At 36.4% G+C, this 20,769-nt stretch overlaps 4 protein-coding genes across 10 annotated transcripts; 2 read left to right on the top strand and 2 right to left on the bottom strand.

The window, feature by feature from the left end:
* Nucleotides 1-72: 72 nt before the first annotated feature.
* LOC306991272 (heat shock factor protein) lies at nucleotides 73-6,994 on the bottom strand. Of its 2 annotated transcripts, none has more exons than XM_079598992.1 (12): nucleotides 6,730-6,994; nucleotides 5,414-5,522; nucleotides 5,177-5,307; nucleotides 4,963-5,078; nucleotides 3,035-3,110; nucleotides 2,857-2,918; nucleotides 2,640-2,754; nucleotides 2,385-2,476; nucleotides 2,085-2,225; nucleotides 1,457-1,553; nucleotides 1,238-1,346; nucleotides 73-1,108 (listed from the first exon to the last, which is right to left on the bottom strand). In XM_079598992.1, exons 1-12 carry the CDS (start codon nucleotides 6,838-6,840, stop codon nucleotides 942-944), a joined length of 1,326 nt encoding a protein of 441 aa, XP_079455118.1. In that variant the 5' UTR covers nucleotides 6,841-6,994; the 3' UTR covers nucleotides 73-941. The 2 variants fall into 2 exon arrangements, with proteins under 2 accessions (XP_079455118.1, XP_079455117.1); XM_079598991.1 differs by having other exon boundaries at nucleotides 2,385-2,506; nucleotides 6,730-6,986.
* Nucleotides 6,995-7,526: 532 nt separating this feature from the next.
* On the top strand, nucleotides 7,527-11,529 carry cfap298 (cilia and flagella associated protein 298). Of its 2 annotated transcripts, XM_079598657.1 has the most exons (8): nucleotides 7,527-7,630; nucleotides 7,906-8,086; nucleotides 8,310-8,477; nucleotides 8,558-8,625; nucleotides 8,771-8,929; nucleotides 9,343-9,474; nucleotides 9,799-9,894; nucleotides 10,018-11,529. In XM_079598657.1, exons 2-8 carry the CDS (start codon nucleotides 7,948-7,950, stop codon nucleotides 10,126-10,128), a joined length of 873 nt encoding a protein of 290 aa, XP_079454783.1. In that variant the 5' UTR covers nucleotides 7,527-7,630; nucleotides 7,906-7,947; the 3' UTR covers nucleotides 10,129-11,529. The 2 variants fall into 2 exon arrangements, with proteins under 2 accessions (XP_079454783.1, XP_079454784.1); XM_079598658.1 differs by lacking the exon at nucleotides 7,527-7,630 and having other exon boundaries at nucleotides 7,809-8,086.
* Nucleotides 11,458-16,554, bottom strand: eva1c (eva-1 homolog C (C. elegans)). 4 transcript variants are annotated; one of them, XM_079598655.1, is made up of 10 exons: nucleotides 16,431-16,554; nucleotides 15,813-15,881; nucleotides 15,555-15,721; nucleotides 14,726-14,950; nucleotides 14,368-14,491; nucleotides 14,135-14,287; nucleotides 13,486-13,629; nucleotides 12,928-13,005; nucleotides 12,750-12,836; nucleotides 11,458-12,383 (listed from the first exon to the last, which is right to left on the bottom strand). In XM_079598655.1, the coding sequence occupies exons 4-10, from the start codon at nucleotides 14,774-14,776 to the stop codon at nucleotides 11,965-11,967; spliced, it is 1,056 nt and encodes a 351-aa protein (XP_079454781.1). In that variant the 5' UTR covers nucleotides 14,777-14,950; nucleotides 15,555-15,721; nucleotides 15,813-15,881; nucleotides 16,431-16,554; the 3' UTR covers nucleotides 11,458-11,964. The 4 variants fall into 4 exon arrangements, with proteins under 4 accessions (XP_079454781.1, XP_079454782.1, XP_079454779.1 ...); XM_079598656.1 differs by having other exon boundaries at nucleotides 14,726-14,909; XM_079598653.1 differs by having other exon boundaries at nucleotides 11,464-12,383; nucleotides 14,135-14,284; nucleotides 14,726-14,922.
* Nucleotides 15,639-20,269, top strand: mis18a (MIS18 kinetochore protein A). Of its 2 annotated transcripts, XM_079598660.1 has the most exons (6): nucleotides 15,639-16,799; nucleotides 17,507-17,573; nucleotides 17,703-17,825; nucleotides 17,947-18,049; nucleotides 18,824-18,902; nucleotides 19,440-20,269. In XM_079598660.1, exons 1-5 carry the CDS (start codon nucleotides 16,592-16,594, stop codon nucleotides 18,899-18,901), a joined length of 579 nt encoding a protein of 192 aa, XP_079454786.1. In that variant the 5' UTR covers nucleotides 15,639-16,591; the 3' UTR covers nucleotide 18,902; nucleotides 19,440-20,269. The 2 variants fall into 2 exon arrangements, with proteins under 2 accessions (XP_079454786.1, XP_079454785.1); XM_079598659.1 differs by lacking the exon at nucleotides 19,440-20,269 and having other exon boundaries at nucleotides 18,824-19,028.
* Nucleotides 20,270-20,769: the final 500 nt, after the last annotated feature.

The following is a 20,769-nucleotide window of genomic DNA, read 5'->3' as shown; positions in this document are numbered from 1 at the left end:
CTTTTTTTCTCACTGCCTGTTATGAAAAAAAATGAATGCTAAATTTGTGTATAAGAGAAAATAGGAATTAGATTTTAACTTTTTTTTTATTTTTATTACAGTTCACTTTTACATAAAAACACACTGTTATCAAAAACCTAAAATAAGCAATACTAATATGTAAGAAATAAATATATTTCACATGTAGACATTATATATAACAATCAAGTACAACTAAATAAATGTTTCACATCACAATTCATATTGTAAACAAACTTTGCACTTCTGTGCTATCATACAATTGGCTACCATATCTTTATTTCAGTGGGGAAATTGACTGAACTGAAGATAAACCATTAAACAAACTGATAATCGATTATATTTTTTGTCATATGTAAGAGATGCTATGATACATTTAGATTTTTTTAGTGTATTGTACATATATTATATGTATATGGTACATCAATATCAAGTAACTTGCATACAAGATTAGTTCTATCTGCCAAAAAAAGGGGGATTTATAAATGCAAATTGACTGATTTAGAAATCTAATTCTCATCATGGCAACCTTCCCACACAAATAGGCTACTGACTTTAAACCAGCACCCAATTCAGAGGTTGCGTTTACAAAAATAATTCCACCATTTACAGAATTTTTAAAACATTGAGAGAAGATTCAGAGTGCTTTCTGTATTTTGCTCTACTGAATTCCCCCACATGGAATTAGACTAAAAGTTGTTGTTAAATCAATCTTGAGTCAAGTTCACTGTTCACAGTTCACTGATGGATAAAAATAGAGCATGACAGAAAATTTACATTATTTATATAATTTACATGTATCAAAATGACACGTGCCTGAGCCCTTAATCAAATGACAGGACTATAAACTCTCAACTGGGCCGTTTTAGATTTTTCTCTATCAACCACATATCACAATATCAAATGACCCATGCACTAGAGATTTAAATGACAAAAGAGAGCTCTAAGGGCAGTGTAGTGTTACTGAAGGAGAGGCTGGACGCTTCCTGTGCCATCTGTAGCAGGGATTGTAAAATATCTGAATACTCTTCACCTTCATAGGGCTCCTGCTCCGAGTCTGCATTTTCTTGCAGGCTTCTCTGCTGTATACCTGCACAAAAACAATATATTTAACAGGGAAACGTGCAAAAAAAATAGTAGAGTTCATGCGGTTTTGTGCAGGAAATTCATGTGTGGGTCTAGGGCGGTGTGAGAGGGAAGCGTGGGAGTATGTGTGTACCTGTGTCGGTGTGAGGTAGCGTGTCAGCTTCATTCTGGCCTCTCGGTTTGATCTTGGTTTCTGTGATCGAGTCTTTAACAGCAGAGACATGGCAGCCAGGACTAAGGATCTAACATGAACAGGAAACCAAACACATCACATATGTTAACTACGTACAGTATAACTCGAGCACTGTGTTCTTGTAATAACCTCTGTGTTGTGTGATGTTGCAAGCCAGACCTTGCTGAAATTGTCCAGGTCTGGTGAAGGAGGAGAGCAGGAGCGGATCGCCGCTAAACTGGAGTCAATAAGCGCCAGGGGATCAGACGCATCAATTCTGCTCTCAAGAGAGGAGAGGGAGAGAAATATTAGAGCTGAACATTTAATCAAATTAAAGTCAACATGATGTGGCTTGGTGCGATTATCAAATCGCAAAGGCTGCGATTTATTTCAAATAAATATATTCGCTGCGTTTCACCAGAAGCGTTTATAAACCTACTGCCAGCAAAAGACAAGCTTTAACCCTGCAGTTTCCTGTCAAAATAAAAGCTCAGTGGTTTAACGTGACAAATATTAGTATTATAATTTTACAGTTCTACTTATTTTATTATACTATTTTTCTTAAATACTATGTGAAATAGTCTAGTATAATATTTCTTATTTTGTTTAATATATTTATTTTATTGTCATCCTGATATATATATTTTTTTTGTTGGCAACAAACATGGAAAATAAAATTCACAATTTTTATCATAAAAATCACAATTAGATTTCTCCTCAAAATTGTGCAACCCCATGAAAAATTGTACAGAGTTATTTATAGAACAGGGATGAGTTACAAATGATCAAATAAATGACAGGCATGAACCTTTCCGAGGCTATTTCCTCAAACTCCTGGACAGTTGGGTCATCCAGCAAAGACAACGCCAGCTCCACGGAGGGCAGAGTCGGGGAGGCGGGGGATAAGAACGGTTGGAGAGTTACAGGAAGGCTTTCTGTCTCGGCCTCTCTGTAAAACAGAACAGCAAACGAAACTTTGAAAAATACTTTCATTTCCTTTTTTACACATTAAAGAAGAATGTTTAAAAACCTCAAAAGATTATAATTATACAAAACAATGACTCTTGTGTAGAGGATAAAGACTACAGGTGGACTGCTGCTGTCTTACTTGATGGGCTCAGGTGTTTGATCCAGCAGGTTGCTGATGTCAGAGATGATCGTACCATTTGAGTACACGTCAGCAGGTGACACATGATCCAGCTGCCCAGAAACCCAAAGTGGTGTCACTTCCTTTCAATGTGACAGAAATCAAGCTACTTTTATAACTAAACAGCATTATGTTTCATGAAGTGACTTCATAATTCACATGTTAAACATGGAATAATTTACCACAAGTAGGTGAAACTAAGATTTTATCTGGTACCTCTTGCAACGAAGGGATTTCTTGGAGGGAGGAAGTACTTTGGGTGGAATTAACACTGAAGGAACGGGCGTATTTCGGTGCCGACTGAAACTCGTCAGAATTGTCGATCATAGGGCTGTTTGAAAGGAAATGTGATGTAAGAAGTGAGAACTAAAAGTGCAGACAACAACATTTCTCACTGACTAAGAATATTTTGTGTGCTTAAAGTAAAACTTACAGTCTCCTTTTGCAACCTTTGATCCCATTTGATTGGACGCTGTTGATGATGAACTTTATAATCTGAAAAGAAGTGAAATAGGATCAGTTGTGTATAGTGACCATATATATATATATATATATATATATATATATATATATATATATATATATATATATCATTTGTCTTTTTCATTTACCTTGCGAATGATTTTGTGCTGCTGCTGATAGTTCTGTCTTAACGAGTCCAGTTCTCTCCACAAACTCTCGTTATCCCTTCAGGAATGGATACATTTTTTTTGTCATGTCAGAGAATCAAGTATAGCATTAAATGCATTAAATTTTACCAAAAGTGACAGTAAAGACATTTATAATGTTACAAAAGATTTATAGTACAAATCAATTGTTCTTTTGATCTTTCTATTCATCCAAAAATCCTGAAAAATGTGAAGTGACCTGGGTTTCCACAAAAATATTAAAGGATTAGTTCACTTTTAAAGTGAAAATTCTGTCATCATATACTCACCCTTAAGTTGTTTCAAACCTGTATGAATTTCTTTCCTCTGCTGAACACAAAGGAAGATATTTAGAAGAATGTCAGTAACCAGACAGTTTTTGGTTCCCATTGACTTCCATAGTAGGAAAAAAATATACTATGGAAGTCAATGGGAACCAAAAACTGTCTGGTTACTGACATTCTTCTAAATATCTTCCTTTGTGTTCAGCAGAGGAAATAAATTCATACAGGTTTAAAACAACTCAAGGGTGAGTATATGATGACAGAATTTTCACTTTAAAAGTGAACTAATCCTTTAAGCTATTTTCAACTTTGATAATAAGATTAAACGTTTCTTGAGCACTAAAGGTGCATTTCAGAATAATTTCTACTTTGCCCTTATTGGAATAAATGACATTTTAAAATATATTAAAATAGAAACAGTTATTTTTTTATTATAATAATATTTCATAATATTGTTTTTTTAGTGTATTTTTGATCAAATAATGCTGCCTTGTTGAGCATAAACAAACTTCAAAAACATAAAAAAAATCCTTTTAGTGTTACATATTTGTGTAAAATATAAGAGATATTTTGAAAGCACTGACTGACTTTTCAGTTCCACTGACGTCTACTCTTAAAGGGTTAGTTTACCCAAAAATGAAAATAATGTCATTAATGACTCACCCTCATGTCGTTCCAAGCCCGTAAGACCTCCGTTCATCTTCGGAACACAGTTTAAGATATTTTAGATTTAGTCCGAGAGCTTTCTGTCCCTCCATTGAAAATGTATGCACGGTATACTGTCCATGTCCAGAAAGGTAATAAAGACATCATCACAGTAGTCCATGTGACATCAGTGGGTTAGTTAGACATTTTTGAAGCATCGAAAATAAATTTTTGTCCAAAAATAACAAAAACTACGACTTTATTCAGCATTGTATTCTCTTCCGGGTCTGTTGTCAATCTGCGTTCACGACTCCGCAGTGACGCTGCTGACGTAAGACGCTGCTGACGTGGTATCTCGTCCGTGTAGTATTCGGGTTCAAATAAATATGGATGGGCAAAAAAATGCAAGTCTTCCTCTGTGTCGAAATCCTTAGACATGTTTGCGAAGATTGTTTTGTTTACATCGTGCGTCTCCCTCAGACTGTAAACGAAACTCGGGCGCACCAGATAACACGTCAGCAATGTCTTACGTCAGCAGTGTCACTGCGGAGTCGTGAACGCAGATTGACAACAGACCCGGAAGAGAATACAATGCTGAATAAAGTCGTAGTTTTTGTTATTTTTGGACAAAAATGTATTTTCGATGATTCAAAAATGTCTAACCCACTGATGTCACATGGACTACTTTGATGATGTCTTTATTACCTTTCTGGACATGGACAGTATACTGTATATACATTTTCAATGGAGGGACAGAAAGCTCTCGGACTAAATCTAAAATATCTTAAACTGTGTACCGAAGATGAACGGAGGTCTTACGGGCTTGGAACGACATGAGGGTGAGTCATTAATGACATTATTTTCATTTTTGGGTGAACTAACCCTTTAAGTCTACAAACGAGGCTGAAGTTTACTGTAGGTTTACACTGATGAATAGTGTACTTGTCTTGGAGGAAGGCTCACCTGCACAAAGCCATGAGTTTGAGGTCTGAGGAGTCTTGCCAGCCTTTGACATGACTAACCTGAACGAGTACCTGAGAGATCTGCCCTCCCTCTTCAACTCCACGGCTAACTGAAACCTACTCATAAATGTAAATGTAGGCATGAGAGAATAGATAGAGCAGATATCACTGCAGTTTGAGTGCTTCACAAGTATGATAAGGTTTATCAGCTTCACCTTCCTGCGGATGAAGCCCAACAGATGGGGTTGAGCTCTCTGGAAGTCCTCGTGCTGGAACTCAACACAATTTACCTCCCCGTCAGCTTTTGGCAAGCCAGCGTCTACATGTACCACTTTGTGGAAGCCATCTGTGTGTGGAGGTCAGACACATACAGTATCATCTATCATGCTATATTTATACATATATACATTTTATGTATATTTATACATTATCATCATTAGCTGACCACTTACACATGTTTAGCTGGCGCACAAAGCTGGTCATGTTGCTATGTTTGAAGTAAAGGGGCAGGACTTCCCTGCTAAACCGTTGCTCATCCTGGACAAGAAAACTGCAGCCATCCTAACAGACAGGAAACAGGCGGATGTGGTTTGTGTTACATCACGTCATATATGTCAAACTATTTCTGAAGAAGGTCTGGTCTGGCAGGAAACACTATTTTGTGCTTAAAGGGCACTTGCACTTATCAACATAACACAGGTTTCTATAATCAATTTGCTTCCTGAATTCCATTACGGTTTACTTCTTTTAACCTTAAATGTTTTGCACAGCTCATGTTTTCTTTAACATATAAAAACTCACAATCTAATAAGGCAGGTGCTAGTATGTGCACTCAAATGTGCAAGCACTAGTATTTGTTGCAAATGCCTGCTTGAAAAAAAAAAAAAATCAGATTAGTTAAATAATTAGTAAAATAATAATGTATATTGATATATAATAACATTAATAATTTAAATATATAATAATTGATATAGTACATATTATTGATTTATTCAGCATAATAAAAACAACTTCAAGGAAAATAAAGTCATATTTACATTATATACAACTGAATAATACAAAAAGTTAATATCCATAAAGTCATTCAATTGCAATGATAAAAAAATAATTCACACTTTAAACCTTTCAATTCACTACTTTGCATCGTTCAAAATCCACAACAAAAATATAAAATAATTTAAATGGCGTAAGCATCTTTAAGCTTATGAAGGTACTACTTTGTTTTATTAGAAACATTAAAGTCTCAGGCACCTTTTTTGTTGTTGTTGTTGTTGATGGGTGTTTATGATAAACGTTCTATTTTCGGGCCGGTAACACGACGTTCCAAAATCTGTCACATGATGCATCGGTTCACAGCGCGCTGTTCCAAACCGTTCCAAACTTGCGGGCAACTTTAGGTCGCATGTTCTAATAATATAATGCGCAGCGATTGGACGGACAGTGGACCAATAGTGAGCTACCTCCACCAGCATCAGCACAGTACACGTGGATGTGTTTTGTAAGCTAGGTCAGACAGCGCATTACTAATACTGGCACCTGATTACATCAGAATTACGTCTACTGGGCAATGTTGAATGAATAACAAGAAATTCGGAAGAGTTTATTTATTATTGTGAAGTTTAAATTCTGAAGAGTTAATATTATTTGTACTGTTTGTTGTTTGTATTACGACATGTAATATTGTAAATAAAGAACCACTATATAACAATTATCTAATATAAACAGCAGTTAAATTAAATCATCTGTATTCTGCAGAAAAAACACTCACTTGGCTCCAGCAGATCAGCTCGTTCGTTGACTCAGCCTCTACAAGTGCCCAAAGTTTGCTGACAAAAGCTGGGACACTATTACTGTGTTTCATCTCTCCTGTTAAAATCATAAACTTTCTATGTCTTCTGTGAAAATAAATGTCACAGTGCTCTAGTCTAAATACGCCGAGTGTGAGGAGGTAAATAAAGTCCCAGGCTGACCAACACGTGAATATTCCTGCTGCGACGCACCCCCTTGTCCCTCTATCCACCAATCATTAACATGGCTCCCTATAGTACACATAAGTCTTGTAATCATTTTGCCTGCCTTACATAATCACTCACTTAAAATAAATTAACTTTTGCTATGTGGAAATATACTCTGATAAAGAGCTCAAACAAAGTCCCTTTCAAGGCTCAAATACCTGAATTTGTCTGATTATAATAAACAAATATCTGCTAAATCATTTACGCGTCTAAATTAATTAGACAAATTAACGTTGTTGTGGTTTAGCAGCATGGTTTTATTATATGCAATAAATTATAAATGTAAATTATATAATATAATAACAATTTAAATTATTATAAAAAAATATATAAATTATAATAAATCATAAGCCCTTACAGTAACCAGTGAGTAACTTGATCTGGTATCTTCTACCTCTTTTATAGAATATTTATCATGCATGTATATTATATAAGTGAGAATGTGGCATTATTGAAAACTAAAATTCTTATTAAATTAATTAAGTAAACTACTTTGTATGAAACTAGAAACGAGTGAACCTTTATAATCTGACTCTTTGGTGAAGAACATAGACTGTGGTGAAGAAGCGTTCAAAGAACTTTTATTTTGAATTAGCCACTTCCTGTGGAAATAGTATCGTTACTGCTGGTGCCTGTTGGTGCACTGAATCAAGAGTAGGTATATTTTAAGTATATTTGATAGTGGAAATTAGTTTAAAATAATTATTTGGCAATTCATATTATATTCTATAACCTGTATTATTCATTTCATGCCTCAAAATCATATTTTCTGCGACGTGCCCGCATAGCATGCTAGGATATTCTTGAAACGCTATGTTATGGGTGCCATGGCAACATACACAAACACAGTGAGGCGCGAGTTGCACGACTTCTCAATCGTCTCCCCTGTCGTCCGTTGTTTTTATTTCTTCTTTCCCTTCAAATCTCAGATTTATAATATTCCTATACAAGACTGATTCAGCAAGTGAGAGATGGTTCAGCTGCACGTCAAACGAGGAGATGAGAGTCAGTTTCTCTTCAATACTACAGTGGATGTCTCGATTGAGACACTGTCCCAGCAGATCAGCGCGGTCTACAATGGGAGATTAAAAGTGGACAGGATCTGCTCTGGTATGACAATGATTTTGTGTATGTTTGTGTATGAACAGTAAAAATGCCTCATATTCTTTGGGTTTAGCCGATTTATGTTATTAATCGACAAGTTCATACATAAATGGTTTTAAAAATGCATGTATGTTGTCCGTGACAGTTACAAGTTAACAAATTATATAAATCAAGTACCCACAAGTGTAAAAATGCACAACCATGACACTTTGCATTTGTATCTTCATAGAAATTCCAGAGCTGGCAGATCATGGGATCTCTCTTCCAACAAATATGCAGGGCCTGACCGATGATCAGATCATGGAGCTCAAACTAAAGGATGAATGGGAAGACCGCTGCATTCCCAGCGGTGGTGCTGAGTTTAAGAAGGATGAGATTGGACGTCGAAATGGACATGGTAGTCATCATGTCACATTTAAAGCTTAAGTTTGGATTGCCACATTAATTGCTGTAACTGTACTCTGATTTTCCATTTAGCTCCAAATGAGAAGATGAAAGATGTTTTAAGGAAAACAATGGAGGAAGCCAAGGCTGTAATCTCAAACGTATGAAGCTGTTTTTAATATAGAATACTTCTAAACCTCAATACATTGTTACCCTTTTGATATTATTGTGTATATATACATACATATATATACATATATATATATATGTTTATATATGTTTATATGTATTTTCTTCTGTCAATAGAAACAAGTAAGAGCAAATGTCTGTGTTACCATGGATATGGTCAAAGAGGCTCTAGACCAGTTGAGAGGAGCTGTGATGATAGTTTACCCAATGGGACTGCCTCCACACGATCCAATTAGGATGGAGTTTGAAAATCAAGAGGATCTTACTGGAACACAGGTATGAGATTTCCCAAATTTAACATTATGTCATTTACTTACCCTTGTGTTATAACACACCTGTATGACTTTCTTTAATGAAATAAAAAGATATTTCGAGAAACGTCTTAGTGTTTTTTTGCCCATTCAATGGGAAGTCAATGAGCTTCAATGTTGTTTGGTACCCAACATTCTTCTTTTGTGTTCTGGAGAAGAAAAAAGTAATATAGGTTTGAAACGACACAAGGGTGAGTAAATGATCATTAAAATGAAAACCTTTAATCTTTGGGTGAAATGTTCCTCTTAAATAACTACATGCACATTGCAGGGTTAGCATTTTAACTTCATAAATAAAACAGACTAATGTAATTTTATTTATTTGTTTGATGAACATAACAAAATCTGTAATACTGATACGAAGGCTTTCCACTGCAGGCCTCATTACAAGTGATCCCAGATGAAGATGCTCAGCTGTGGTGGGCATCTAAAGAACTGCAGAGGGGCAAAAAGCTGCAGGATTATGTTGGGAAAAATGAAAAAACGAAAATTATAATGAAAATTCAGAAAGTAAGTGTTCGGTGTGAATTTTAGTTTAGTTTTTTGTGACCTTGATCTGGAGCCAGTTGCATAAACATGTTAAGACTGTGTTTTAAGAACTAGTATGACCAACTAGCAGTTAGTTAGGGGTAATCAGTCTTACTTTTCTGTATCAAATTACATCAATCTAAATTTGATGTATTTTATGTCATAAAGATTTTTTTTGTTAACTAATTGATAACTAATTAATTGATGCACCTGGTGTTTGAACGTATCTGCAAATAATTCAATTTGGCCATGGTTTTCCATTAAATTAAATGAAAACTGATCACCATCTTCACGTTTTCATTATAGAGAGGCCAGGGGGCACCAGCGCGCGAACCTCTAGTAGGTGAAGATGAACAAAAACAGATGATGCTGCACTATTACAAGAGGCAGGAAGAACTGAAAGTGAGTGAAGCTTCTAATTCTTTTGTTTTTACTTTATATTCTCATTGTATATTGTATTGTGTGTGTGTGTGTTTTATATATTATTGTAGAGCACTCATCATTGTTTTGTCTGTTTTGCTCTAGAAACTAGAAGAGGTAGATGATGACACACATCTTCAGTCCAATTGGTCGGATAGACAGGACCTAAAAAGACAGTTCCAGGGACTCACAAATATCAAATGGGGCCCAAGATAGATTAACAGAGAAAATCACAGCTTTTCTACAGTAACTGTTTGGCACATCAGAGACCTTAAACTCCTCTACAGCAGTTTTTATGCAATTCGGTGCCTTCATTACATATGAAAGGTTTTAAAAGGAGTAGTTCACTTCAGAATTTAAATTTCCTGATAATGTACTCACCGCCATGTCATCCAAGATGTTCATGTCTTTCTTTCTTCAGTCGAAAATAAATTAAGGTTTTCGAGGAAAACATTCCAGGATTTTTCTCCATATAGTGGACTTCCAACAGGAACCAACGGGTTGAAGGTTCAAATTGCAGTTTCAAAGCAGCTTCAAAGGGCTCTACACAATCCCAGGCACGGAATAAGGGTTTTATCTAGACAATCGATCGGTAATTTTCTAAAAAAATAAACATTTATATACTTTTTTTTTTTTTTTACCACAAATGCACATCCACAACTTCACGCATTACGTGATCACATTGGAAAGGTCAGGCAGTAGCCTGACGTAAGTGGGAAATGTAGGGTAGGGTGAAAAACTCCAATTTCAAAATCGTCAGACATCGTTGTTTTACCTTTTATTTATTTATTTGATCCGTAAAGAGCATTTGACTTAGTCTTTGCACATTTGCTTTGTAAACACCAGGTCTGTACTTCTGCCTACATCACGTGTGACCTTTCGTGATTACCTAATGCATCACAGCTAGTGCAAGACGAGCGTGTGGTTAAAAAGTATATAAATGTTTACTTTTTTTAGAAAATTACTGATCGTTTCGCTAGATAACTCTTATTCCTCGGCAGGGATCGTGTAAAGCCCTTTGAAGCTGCAATTTGGACCTTCAACCGGCTGGTTCCTGTTGAACTCCACTATAAGGAGAAAAATCCTGGAATGTTTTCCTGAAAAACCTTTTTGACTGAAAAAAGGAAGACATTAATATCTTGGATGACGTGGAGATGAATAAATGACCAGGAAATTTTAATTCTGAAGTGAACTAATCTTTTAATTAATGTGTCTGTATGTAAATGTGTGTGTAATGCAAGCATGAGACTAAGATTTCTCTGTACTAATTCATTGGCAAAAGGATGCAACACCTTTCCTTTCTTTGTCTGTGCCTCTGGCAATTGCTCAATTGAAACTTGATGCAGTTTAAAGACAGGATGTTTCTGAGCAGCACTCAGGATTTCTGTGGCACCACAGAGTTCATTTGGAGAGCGTTGAGAAGGAGTTACTGAACATAATTTCCCTTAAGGCAAAATAAATGTTACAGTATCGGGAGATGTGGTTTCACTAGAAAGAGGTTAGAGGAAAGTTGAGTGTGATGTGTAATAAAATAACATTCTGTTTGTGTTCATTTTAAAAATGTATTGTACATTTAAATATAATACACTTTTAATTAAAAATGTTTTGCCATCTCAATTTGCATTTACATTCAATACCACATATATTATTCAACAGCTACTTTTATATAAATAAACTTTTCATTTAAGCACTGAACCACGTCAGGTATCGCTAGCCCTGTGTTATTATGTAATATAAGCTTAAAGTAAGGCACCTGGCAATGTCTTTAAAGACATTCCCGTTTTAATGTCATAAAATGTGATCTTTTCTTCACTTATTTGAGCTGCCCAACAACAGCATCATTAGCTCAACAAAAAATGTGAGTTTGGAGCGGGGCTATTTGTTTGGCTGACTAATAGCAGATGAGGGGAGTGTTCAGGAAATCTGTTTGAAGACAGTTTTGGCAGTTCTGATTAGCAAAAACGTTGCAGAAATTACACACTTCACCTTTCATTGCAGTTTTTTGGTAACAGAAAACATTCAAAAAGTGAACTCATTTGGTTGAAATTACAGCTACTGCACATTCTGTGTAATAGCTGGCATGTATGACTGCAGGATGCATGTGTTTCCATTGAGGTATGCGTTCATCCTGATTTCCTGAATCACAAGCTCTCTGCGTTCAATTCTCTCCATCAGCTCTGCTGCCTCTGTGGTGTACGTCACATCTTCCCAGCAATACACCTTCCTGTCTATCTCTGCCAGGTTAGAACTGTCCATCAGTGACCCTTTCTCATCCTCATCTTCTTCCTCATCATTATTCTGGTTCATTGGCTCTTCCTCTTCCAGATTGGTTGTTCTACTCTTCTTCCTAAATGTTCTAGGTGTATTTAGATGTCTACTGCAGGTTAGCTGCGTTGAAACAGCTATTAGAACAATCAGAAGGCCCACGCAAACACTTGACGTGAAGAGTAGTCCTGCCATCTCCGGATGCTCTGAGAAAGAGAAAAGTACTTGTGTAGAATAGTTCACAAAAAAACTCATGTCATTCATGCGTATGAAGTTATTTTTTTCAGAGGAACACAAAAAATAATATTTTCATACATAAACAGTTCAATAAAATAATACATAAAGATTCTACTCTGTATTGCATGGGGAAACGTATTGCATAGAGGTTTGAATTACATGAAGGTGAGTGAATAATGATAGAATTTTATATAAACCATTTTGAATACACATTCGTTTAATGGGATTTTTATTTTAAATTATATTCCCTCTATTTGTGCTACTTTATGTTGAATGGGATCATAAAAAATGTCCAAGTATATTAAATTTAAGACATTTTATATATTTCAGTTTACCTGTAATGTAGACATATGCCATTAAAGAATTGCTGATAATAATCCTGTTATCTGGAAACTTTGAACTTCTTATGACTGGCTGTTCCCCTACGAATAACAACAGAATAAGACAGTTTCATTGTTTATTTACCTCCACTGCACAGTTCTATATAAAGTGAACTGTGTGGTGTACTGTCACCTTTTTTGGTGCTCTGGTTAGGAACTGAGGTAGTTTGGAAACTTCTGGGATCAGCCTCCTTGAGTAAACTTTGTGGAACTGAAAAAAGGCACAGTACAAGTTAACAACTTCCAACTCCCAGTCGGCATCTCCCGGGATCTTTCAATACGACGATGATGAGTAATCTTTATTTTTCCTGTAAACTGATTCTGCCTTCAATCAGTAACAAAAGCTTGGCATTCAAAGCAATCACAGGAAGTCTTACACAGGAAGCCCCCGAGAGCTACAAAATGCCAGCCTCATTCCCTATTTTTATTCCCAAACAACTTTTGTCTTCGTTGTAATTTAAGGACGGGAAGAAAACAGACGGGTAAATCAACAATCTGAGATGAGACAAAGGCCATATGTTAGTATTTTCCCATGCTCTCAATCAATGGAAAACTTATTTAAAATCTGCCATGCCATGAAGATGGTATGTCATGCAGTAACTTTAATTTTAAAAAATTCAAGTCATTTCAAGAACACACTCAAATAGGCTTTGCTTTAGGTAGATTCTGATGGATATAAGAGTGTTCATACCACATGCATAAAGGACGGTGATATACTTTTTGGTTCCAGGAGGGCAGGGGTCTTGGAAATGTTCCTGGTCTACAGTAAACAAACACCTCTGTTTGCCATAGCAGATTTTGGAAACCACATCGCCAGCTCCATGAAACAGACATTCTGCCAAAAGAAAAAGAAAAAAAAAAGGCTTATTATACAGTACAAACCGAAAAAAAATAAAAAAATCCTTCAAATCAAATTAAGAACTTTATAAATAGACTGCATGTACTCATCTTCAACAAAACAAAAAATAGTCTATTTATTCTGTTATCCCAGCTATGCATTATTTGAGCATGTAGTATTATATTATTTGCATTCTACGTTGTTTTGGGACATACATGTCCTGATTTTGCCAAGTTATGCCTACTAAAGACAGTGCAATTTCGGCAATCCTATAAGAACCAATCACACTGTGCGACATGGATCTAATAAACTTGGGTACGTAGACTGTACGATGATGACACCAATTGAATCGTAGGCTGCGACGTAAGTTGGTAAAGAAGAATAAAACGTCATCAGCATGCGCTAGTGGCAACAAATAGAGCAAGATGAATCGCACTTTGGCAATAGTGGTTTTTATGTGTGCTGAAAAAGAGTCTAAACTGACTTCAACCTAAAAACGTACCAAATGGTGGAGGTTCTCGTTCCTCTGCTGGGCACAAGTCTTTCTCCTGCAGCGGTCTACCATAAACAGCAGAGTAGATATTCAGCACTTTTGGATACTTGCAGTGCAGCAGAAGTCGATCTCCCTCGCATGCGACTTTCGTCTTGTGCTCTGCTGTAAGGCACAAATTATTGGAGGAGTAAATATTTGAGGAAGAAATAATCAATTAAGGCTTTAAAGAAGGAAATACTTACTAGGTTTACACCTGTATGATACATGGAGGAATTTAGGGGTTCCTGGACAAGGATCTCTGCCAAAGACTTGATGATTAACCAGGAACTGGCAATCTCTATGACCCTGGCATTCAGAGAGCACTTTCTAGAGGGATAATCAAGGACCATAGACTGTGTGTTATACAAAAGGCAGGGAAAATGTAGTATAGCCTTGTCCTGATTCTGGAAAACACATTATATTTTCTGAGCCAGAAGTGCCACAGAAGTCTAGTCTCAGTGGGACTATTTATAAGGTACTAAAATGACTTAATCAAGTTATTGTTTAGTGGATGCATAATTAAAGGTCTATTTTCATGAAAGGAAGGCTCAGGCTACTCACCTGCAGCGCTGTGGTAGCAGAACAGCTGTGATTACGCCATTGGCATCTCATTCCTGGCACGATCCCGGGAAGGGTTTCACTCAGTCCATAAAATGCAGACTGAATAGTTATGGTGGAGTGTCGTGGACACCCGAGGAGCAGGAGATCTCCATCACAGACTTGAGCTGATTGACTGGTGATGATCCTAAACAGATAATCTAATGAAAGGGGTTTGGGAGGGAGAAACTAATAAGTTCATTAAAAAATACATTATGAACGCGATTTAGAAAACATGCTAAATATTATTTCACCTCTTCTATTATCATCTTCACATCAAAAGTGTCTATTGATGGTGTAATTGTCCAGTATATACTATATATGAAGCTAATGGATCTAATAAGTTCATTAAAAATATATTATCGATTCAGATGGAGTATATACAGTATATATATATATATATATACAAGTCATTTTTTTGTGAGGCCTCACATCAGTCTATAGGTGGTGTGATTGTCCAGTATTCACATACATATTACTTTTTTAAATTAATAAAAGTTATTATACAAGTTTAATAAATAATTAAATTATTGGGTAGCTTGTGATTTATTTATGCAATTTTAGTGCCATTAAAGGAAAAATATTGTACGAAATGTTATAAAAAGATTCAAACATTGATGAAACCATCACGGAGGATTTGGCATTGATCCATACGTGTATTTATTTTAGATTGTATAGCCTACTTAATAAAAACAACAATTTATTATATATTAGTTTAATCGTTATCCATTGTGATTGTTATTGCACTCATAAATATTTTTTGTCTTACTGTTCATCATCATTATTGACTCACTTGAGAAATCCGAGAGTCCGTCCATTTCTTTGGTCCACAGTATGAGAACACTGTAAAGTATTTGAACACACAGCCCGGGTGCACGGCAGCTTCTCGGGTGCTGCGCTGAGATCATGTTCAAATTCTTCAATTATTTCTGCATCAAGCCGCGTGCATTCAAGCGCGTGCTGGTGAAAGAAAGGCTGTCAGGAATCCCGTCTCTCTCTCACCTGCCAGGGATCTCACCCCGCTAAAGTATAGGCTATATTATTCTCATACCACGACTTTGACATCCCATTCCTTTCAAGCCAAAGTCTAAGAAAGCGAACTCCTCGGAATCGTTTCAATCTTAAAAGAAGTCAGAAGATGCAAAAAGAAAACATTTTAAAGCGACGTAGTCACTGTGCTGCAGCCTATGGGAAATAACAAGTGCGCAACAAGTCAGTTGTGCCTGAAAACAGCGACATTCGCATTATGTAGTCGAATATTGATGGTTTTATGGTCTTTATCAAGACTACAAATTGTAACAAGAGACTTTATGACACTCAGAAAGTGATTTTTAAGGATGAGGAATAACACGTTTGAACGGGGCGTGGCGGTGAATGCCTAAAATTGGCAGTGCTGCTGTAGGAGTTGAGAGGCACTGCCAACAGTATTGTAACCAACCTATTTAAACTGCATTTACAATCAATAATATTTCATATAATTATTGAACCGACTGTCTTTGAAGTTAAACTTCTGGGAGCCTTTAAAAAATCTACATAGCCTAGTTTAAAAGATGGTTTTGCACGAAAATGTTTATTCATATTTGTGAGTGTGTGTTTTTTAATAATTTATTGCCTGAGTATTATGAGTTTGGTCATGTTTATTATAATATTCTAGTAAAACCATACGAACCGAGAAGGGTGTGAACCTCGCGTTGAGAATGAAGTGAAATTGTTACTCCTTTGCAGCAGAGGGCGCTGTGCTCTTTTCTTTTCATAAGAGCTCACTGAAAATCAGCAGAAGTACAGCTGCCCGCGTTTGTTTGAAAACATTTGACTAGTTTTGAAAAGAACATGGCTGGGAAAATTAAAGTTCCGGACGATAGTAGTTATAAAACATACTCTGTTTGCGAGATTGCGGCTGATAGCAGCAGCAGAGTTGAGGAAGATGGCGAAATCGACGGTCCAGCAGTGTTTATGTGCGGCAAATGCAAGCTGCCCATCGGCGACAGTTTGTCCTGGGCAGGCAGTGATGACGTCCAGAACCAAATCATGCTCAAACGTAAAAGATTATTACGTTTTTATTGCTGTTGTATGTTAAGTGCTGTTTATAACATGTTATGTCTTGGGTTGATATACTACCTTTCATAAGTTTGAGGTCAGTACGATTTAAAAATAAATAAATAATTTTATGCAGCAGAGGCGCATTAAATTGACAACAAATGTACGTAAATACGTTTATAATGTTTCAACAAAACTAACATTCTTTTGAACGTTCTGTTCATCATAGAATCCTGTTTTTTTATCACGGTTTACAAATTAAGCAACACAACTGTTTTAATAATAAGACATGTTACTTGAGCACCAAAACTGCTTATTAGAATGATTTCTGGAGTAATGATGCTGAAAATCCAGTTTTGCCATCACAGGAATAAAATACAAAACAAATAATTATGTTAAAAGTACAAAACAATTATTATTTGTAAATTGTAATGATTTTTAACAGTTACCTTTTTTTCTGTATTTCTGATCAAATAAATGCAGACCTCATACTTTTGAATGGTGGTTAATGTTATTTTTTGATGATCACATCTAAATATTTTTGCATGCATTTGTTAAAATAGCATAAAACAACTCTGGATAAACAACAAAAGTTACTTTGCTGAAATTGTAATTATACATATAGGCATGTACTGAAAACTGACTAAGCAAGGACAGTTAAAGTTTTTAGTACATGCAATGTCTTGATTTTTGCACCTTGAATTTCAGGTATCACTGACAATATTGTCATAGGGAAAGAGCCCTTTGTTTCTGGTACCCAAAAGGAGCTTGGATGGTGAGATATTTATTTATATACGTCTATGTCTTCTTATATATTAGGCTATATGTCATGGATGTGTGTTTTCCCACCCTAACCACCAAAACATGAAATCAAGGTCTCTGTAAAATTGTCTCTCACTTTTAGCCTCGTTGTCAATCTCACCTGCCGTGGGTGTTGTGCAGAATTAGGAATCATGTACATATCAACCCCCAAAAAGCTTGATTTCAAGAGATCCATTTTCTGCTTTAACGTTGGAAATATTGAAAGGTAAGTAGCCTATTGTGCAGTGCACAAGCTTGTGTGCTGTTTATCTTGGGTCTTTTTGGATTTTTGCATGTTTACCATAACTCATAATTCTCATTGAGGACATCATTGTTTTTCTCTATAGCTATGTAGTGGGCAGTCCAGGCCAGGAGATGCCAGAATTAGATAGACAAGACAGACCAGTGACCCTGGAGTACCAGAACACTGTGGAGCAGCAAATGACAGAGGTAAAGTAGTTCACCCAGAGACCGTTTAAATTATTGATCTACGAGTATGATGTAAACCGATGTAAATCGTGCCTCTCTCTGTTTAAAAATAAGCTATTTCTTCTGCACTACAAATGTAGAGATGAATGACAATATTGAGTGCATATAGAAAATGACAGAAAGAATAAAACAAATCATATAAAATTGTATGGGGTAAATTAATTGTTTTTAAAACATTAGATAATTATAATTTTTTTTGAATAAATTCAAAATAATGTATCTCTAATAATAATGTGCTTTAGTATGAGGAGGGGGGCGGGTACAAAGAAGAGATATAAATGGGTAGAAAAAGAATACAAATATCTGCTTCTTTTTTGCTGTTTTAAAGCGCACAAGTAAACAGCAGATGGCGCTCTTGTGGTGATAACAGAGCTCTTTGTTTGGTCACTGAGTCCGGCAAACAATAGATATTAGGAGCTGTTAAAGAATTTGATCTAGAAGGGATTGCTAAAAGTCTGTTTAAAATATTTGAATGTTTTTATTACATTTTTCCATGTCTATGTGTTTGTCAAATAAATCAAATGAAAACCTCTGATATGATTTACAATAAGATTCCTGTGGGTGATGATGAAATGTCTTCTGCATAGTGTGAAAATATGTTTTAGTAATTTTTCACATGTGTACTGGTATATTTTGTTCTGGCAATTATGTGGTTTATTGATTTATTTAATTTTATTATACAAAATTATATAGTCATGTCCTTATGCCCATGTCATTTTCTAATATGCCTTGCAGATAAAATCCCTAGCTGTGATAATAGGACAACGCCTACTGGAGATTGAAACTAACTTCCAGTGCAGTTCTGAAAAATAATGTGAGCTGTTGATAATAATCCCTCATGTCTGTCATGAACGAGGTTTTTGGACTCTTTAGTGTGAGATAATTTTGTCTGACTGTTATGCATTTACTATACAGTTGTTTACAAGTGACACACACACATCTGTAGTGTCCTATCTTTTATTAATGTCATAAAACACATTCTAAACGATGTTATTGTGTATATATATAAATGCATATATTAGATATAACAACAACATTTTATTGTTCTTTAAATTTAGCTGTACTGTATGTTAGAGAAAAACTATTAATGGAAAGCATGTGTTTGTCACCATCTTGTCAGAAGTGATTCTTGTGTTGTTGTCATGTGATGCACAGGGTGAGACTGCACCATAAATATAATGGTAAAGCATCACACGTGTTGTTGTTTTTTCCCTCCACTTGTTTGTTTTTGATATTTCATCTTTTGCATCAAAACATCCCTGCTCCAACCCTCTAGAAAACTGGTTCAATAACAAGTGGATAGAGCATGAGGAGGGGGGCAGGGTGGCTTAAGCCATTTTTTTGTTTACAGTTCCTGTCTAATGTGCCTAGCAACACTCTCCAGTCTCCACCAAGAGGCGGCAAAAAGACTGCTAGAGACCCCTGAAGCAGGCGCGCGCCCCCAATCCCGAATGCTGGGGTAGCATAACAACAGCGGCTGAGAGAGAACCCGCGCGCCTCGGACCAACCAGAGAGCTGTATCTAAGGGGCATGCTGCTATGGAAACAAAGCGCACATGCTGTCGCTAGAGCCTGTTGCCATCGCATCCGTCGTTTCCTTATTTGCCGGACAGCCAACCAGCTTGCGAGGATGTCTGTCAGTCTGATGACGTTGCGCGTCAGTCGTTCGCAGGGGCGTTGTCTCCATCTCCCGCGCCCGCAGAGACTTCTTCATTCCTGTGTCTTTGAACTCCTCCTCCGTTCTGCCTGTTTACCCAGTAGTGTTAAAAATAGGAACAAGAGGTAAAACACGCTTATAGCACATTGTATTATTGCATCATTTTTATTGTGTGTGTCCAGTAGAGGGAAACAACATCACTCTACATGTAGCCTATATCCTTTCTAGCTGTACTAGTTCATGGGGGTTCATCTCTAAAGGGCCGTGCAAATTCAAGAACGATAACATGTACCTAATTATGTTTAGCACGCATTTTGGTGTATGAATATCTGAGCATGCAATATCAAAATAAAGAACAGAGCCTCTGCTTTTAAACAACACACACACACACACAAAGTTTTATCCCTTATGGAAATTAACCATGGTTTTATTATAGTAAAAGTAGTAATTTTTATAACAACAGTTTTACAAATGCCATTGTTAAACTATGGTGGTTAGTGTGGCAAAACCATGGTTCATTTGTGATTACCATGGTTTAACTAACCATAATATTTTTGTGTGTGTGTTTTTGCAGTAAAACCCTGGTTCATTCACTGTAGGAATTTCTCCCATCTAGCAAGGGACGAGGGCATTTTCATGAATATCTGATTGGTGCACCTTATTATGGCGCTTTTCCACTGCATGGTGCGGTTCGGTACGGCACGCTTTGGCGCTTTTCCACTGCATGGTACGGTACGGCTCGGTTCGGTACGGCTCACTTATGGCGCATTTCCACTGCATGGTACGGTACGGCTCGCTTGGGCTCGCTTTAAATGGTACCACCTCTGTTGAGGTTCCAAGCGTACCGTACCGATACTATAATGTGACGTGAAAACACTGCAGATCACTGATTGGTCAGACAGAATCGTCACTTCAGCGTCATTGTATTTGCGACACGAGACACTAAACCCGCTAGATTTAAATAGCCAGACAACAGCCAACGTGGTAGCACCTGTTTTTAGAGTATTTACTTGACAAAAAAGTAA

The sequence above is a fragment of the Phoxinus phoxinus genome (assembly GCF_949152265.1).
Source record: "Phoxinus phoxinus genome assembly, chromosome: 23".
NCBI lineage: Eukaryota > Metazoa > Chordata > Actinopteri > Cypriniformes > Leuciscidae > Phoxinus > Phoxinus phoxinus.
Note: the sequence above shows the minus strand (reverse complement) of the source record. Positions and strands in the feature narration are given on the sequence as shown.

Excerpts from the sequence above, each read along its gene's own strand:
- LOC306991272 (XM_079598991.1), bottom strand. The coding sequence starts at position 6,840 with ATGATTTTAACAGGAGAGATGAAACACAGTAATAGTGTCCCAGCTTTT. Across the intron at positions 5,523-6,729 it reads AGCTGATCTGCTGGAGCCAA|GATGGCTGCAGTTTTCTTGT; the intron begins GTGAGTGTTTTT and ends CCTGTCTGTTAG. Across the intron at positions 3,111-4,962 it reads AAACTCATGGCTTTGTGCAG|GGATAACGAGAGTTTGTGGA; the intron begins GTGAGCCTTCCT and ends CCATTCCTGAAG.
- cfap298 (XM_079598657.1), top strand. The coding sequence starts at position 7,948 with ATGGTTCAGCTGCACGTCAAACGAGGAGATGAGAGTCAGTTTCTCTTC. Across the intron at positions 8,930-9,342 it reads AGGATCTTACTGGAACACAG|GCCTCATTACAAGTGATCCC; the intron begins GTATGAGATTTC and ends TTTCCACTGCAG. Across the intron at positions 9,895-10,017 it reads AGAGGCAGGAAGAACTGAAA|AAACTAGAAGAGGTAGATGA; the intron begins GTGAGTGAAGCT and ends GTTTTGCTCTAG.
- eva1c (XM_079598654.1), bottom strand. The coding sequence starts at position 15,669 with ATGATCTCAGCGCAGCACCCGAGAAGCTGCCGTGCACCCGGGCTGTGT. Across the intron at positions 14,923-15,554 it reads CGGACTCTCGGATTTCTCAA|ATTATCTGTTTAGGATCATC; the intron begins GTGAGTCAATAA and ends CCCTTTCATTAG. Across the intron at positions 12,837-12,927 it reads TAACCAGAGCACCAAAAAAG|GGGAACAGCCAGTCATAAGA; the intron begins GTGACAGTACAC and ends TGTTATTCGTAG.
- mis18a (XM_079598660.1), top strand. The coding sequence starts at position 16,592 with ATGGCTGGGAAAATTAAAGTTCCGGACGATAGTAGTTATAAAACATAC. Across the intron at positions 16,800-17,506 it reads GAACCAAATCATGCTCAAAC|GTATCACTGACAATATTGTC; the intron begins GTAAAAGATTAT and ends CTTGAATTTCAG. Across the intron at positions 18,050-18,823 it reads TGGAGCAGCAAATGACAGAG|ATAAAATCCCTAGCTGTGAT; the intron begins GTAAAGTAGTTC and ends TATGCCTTGCAG.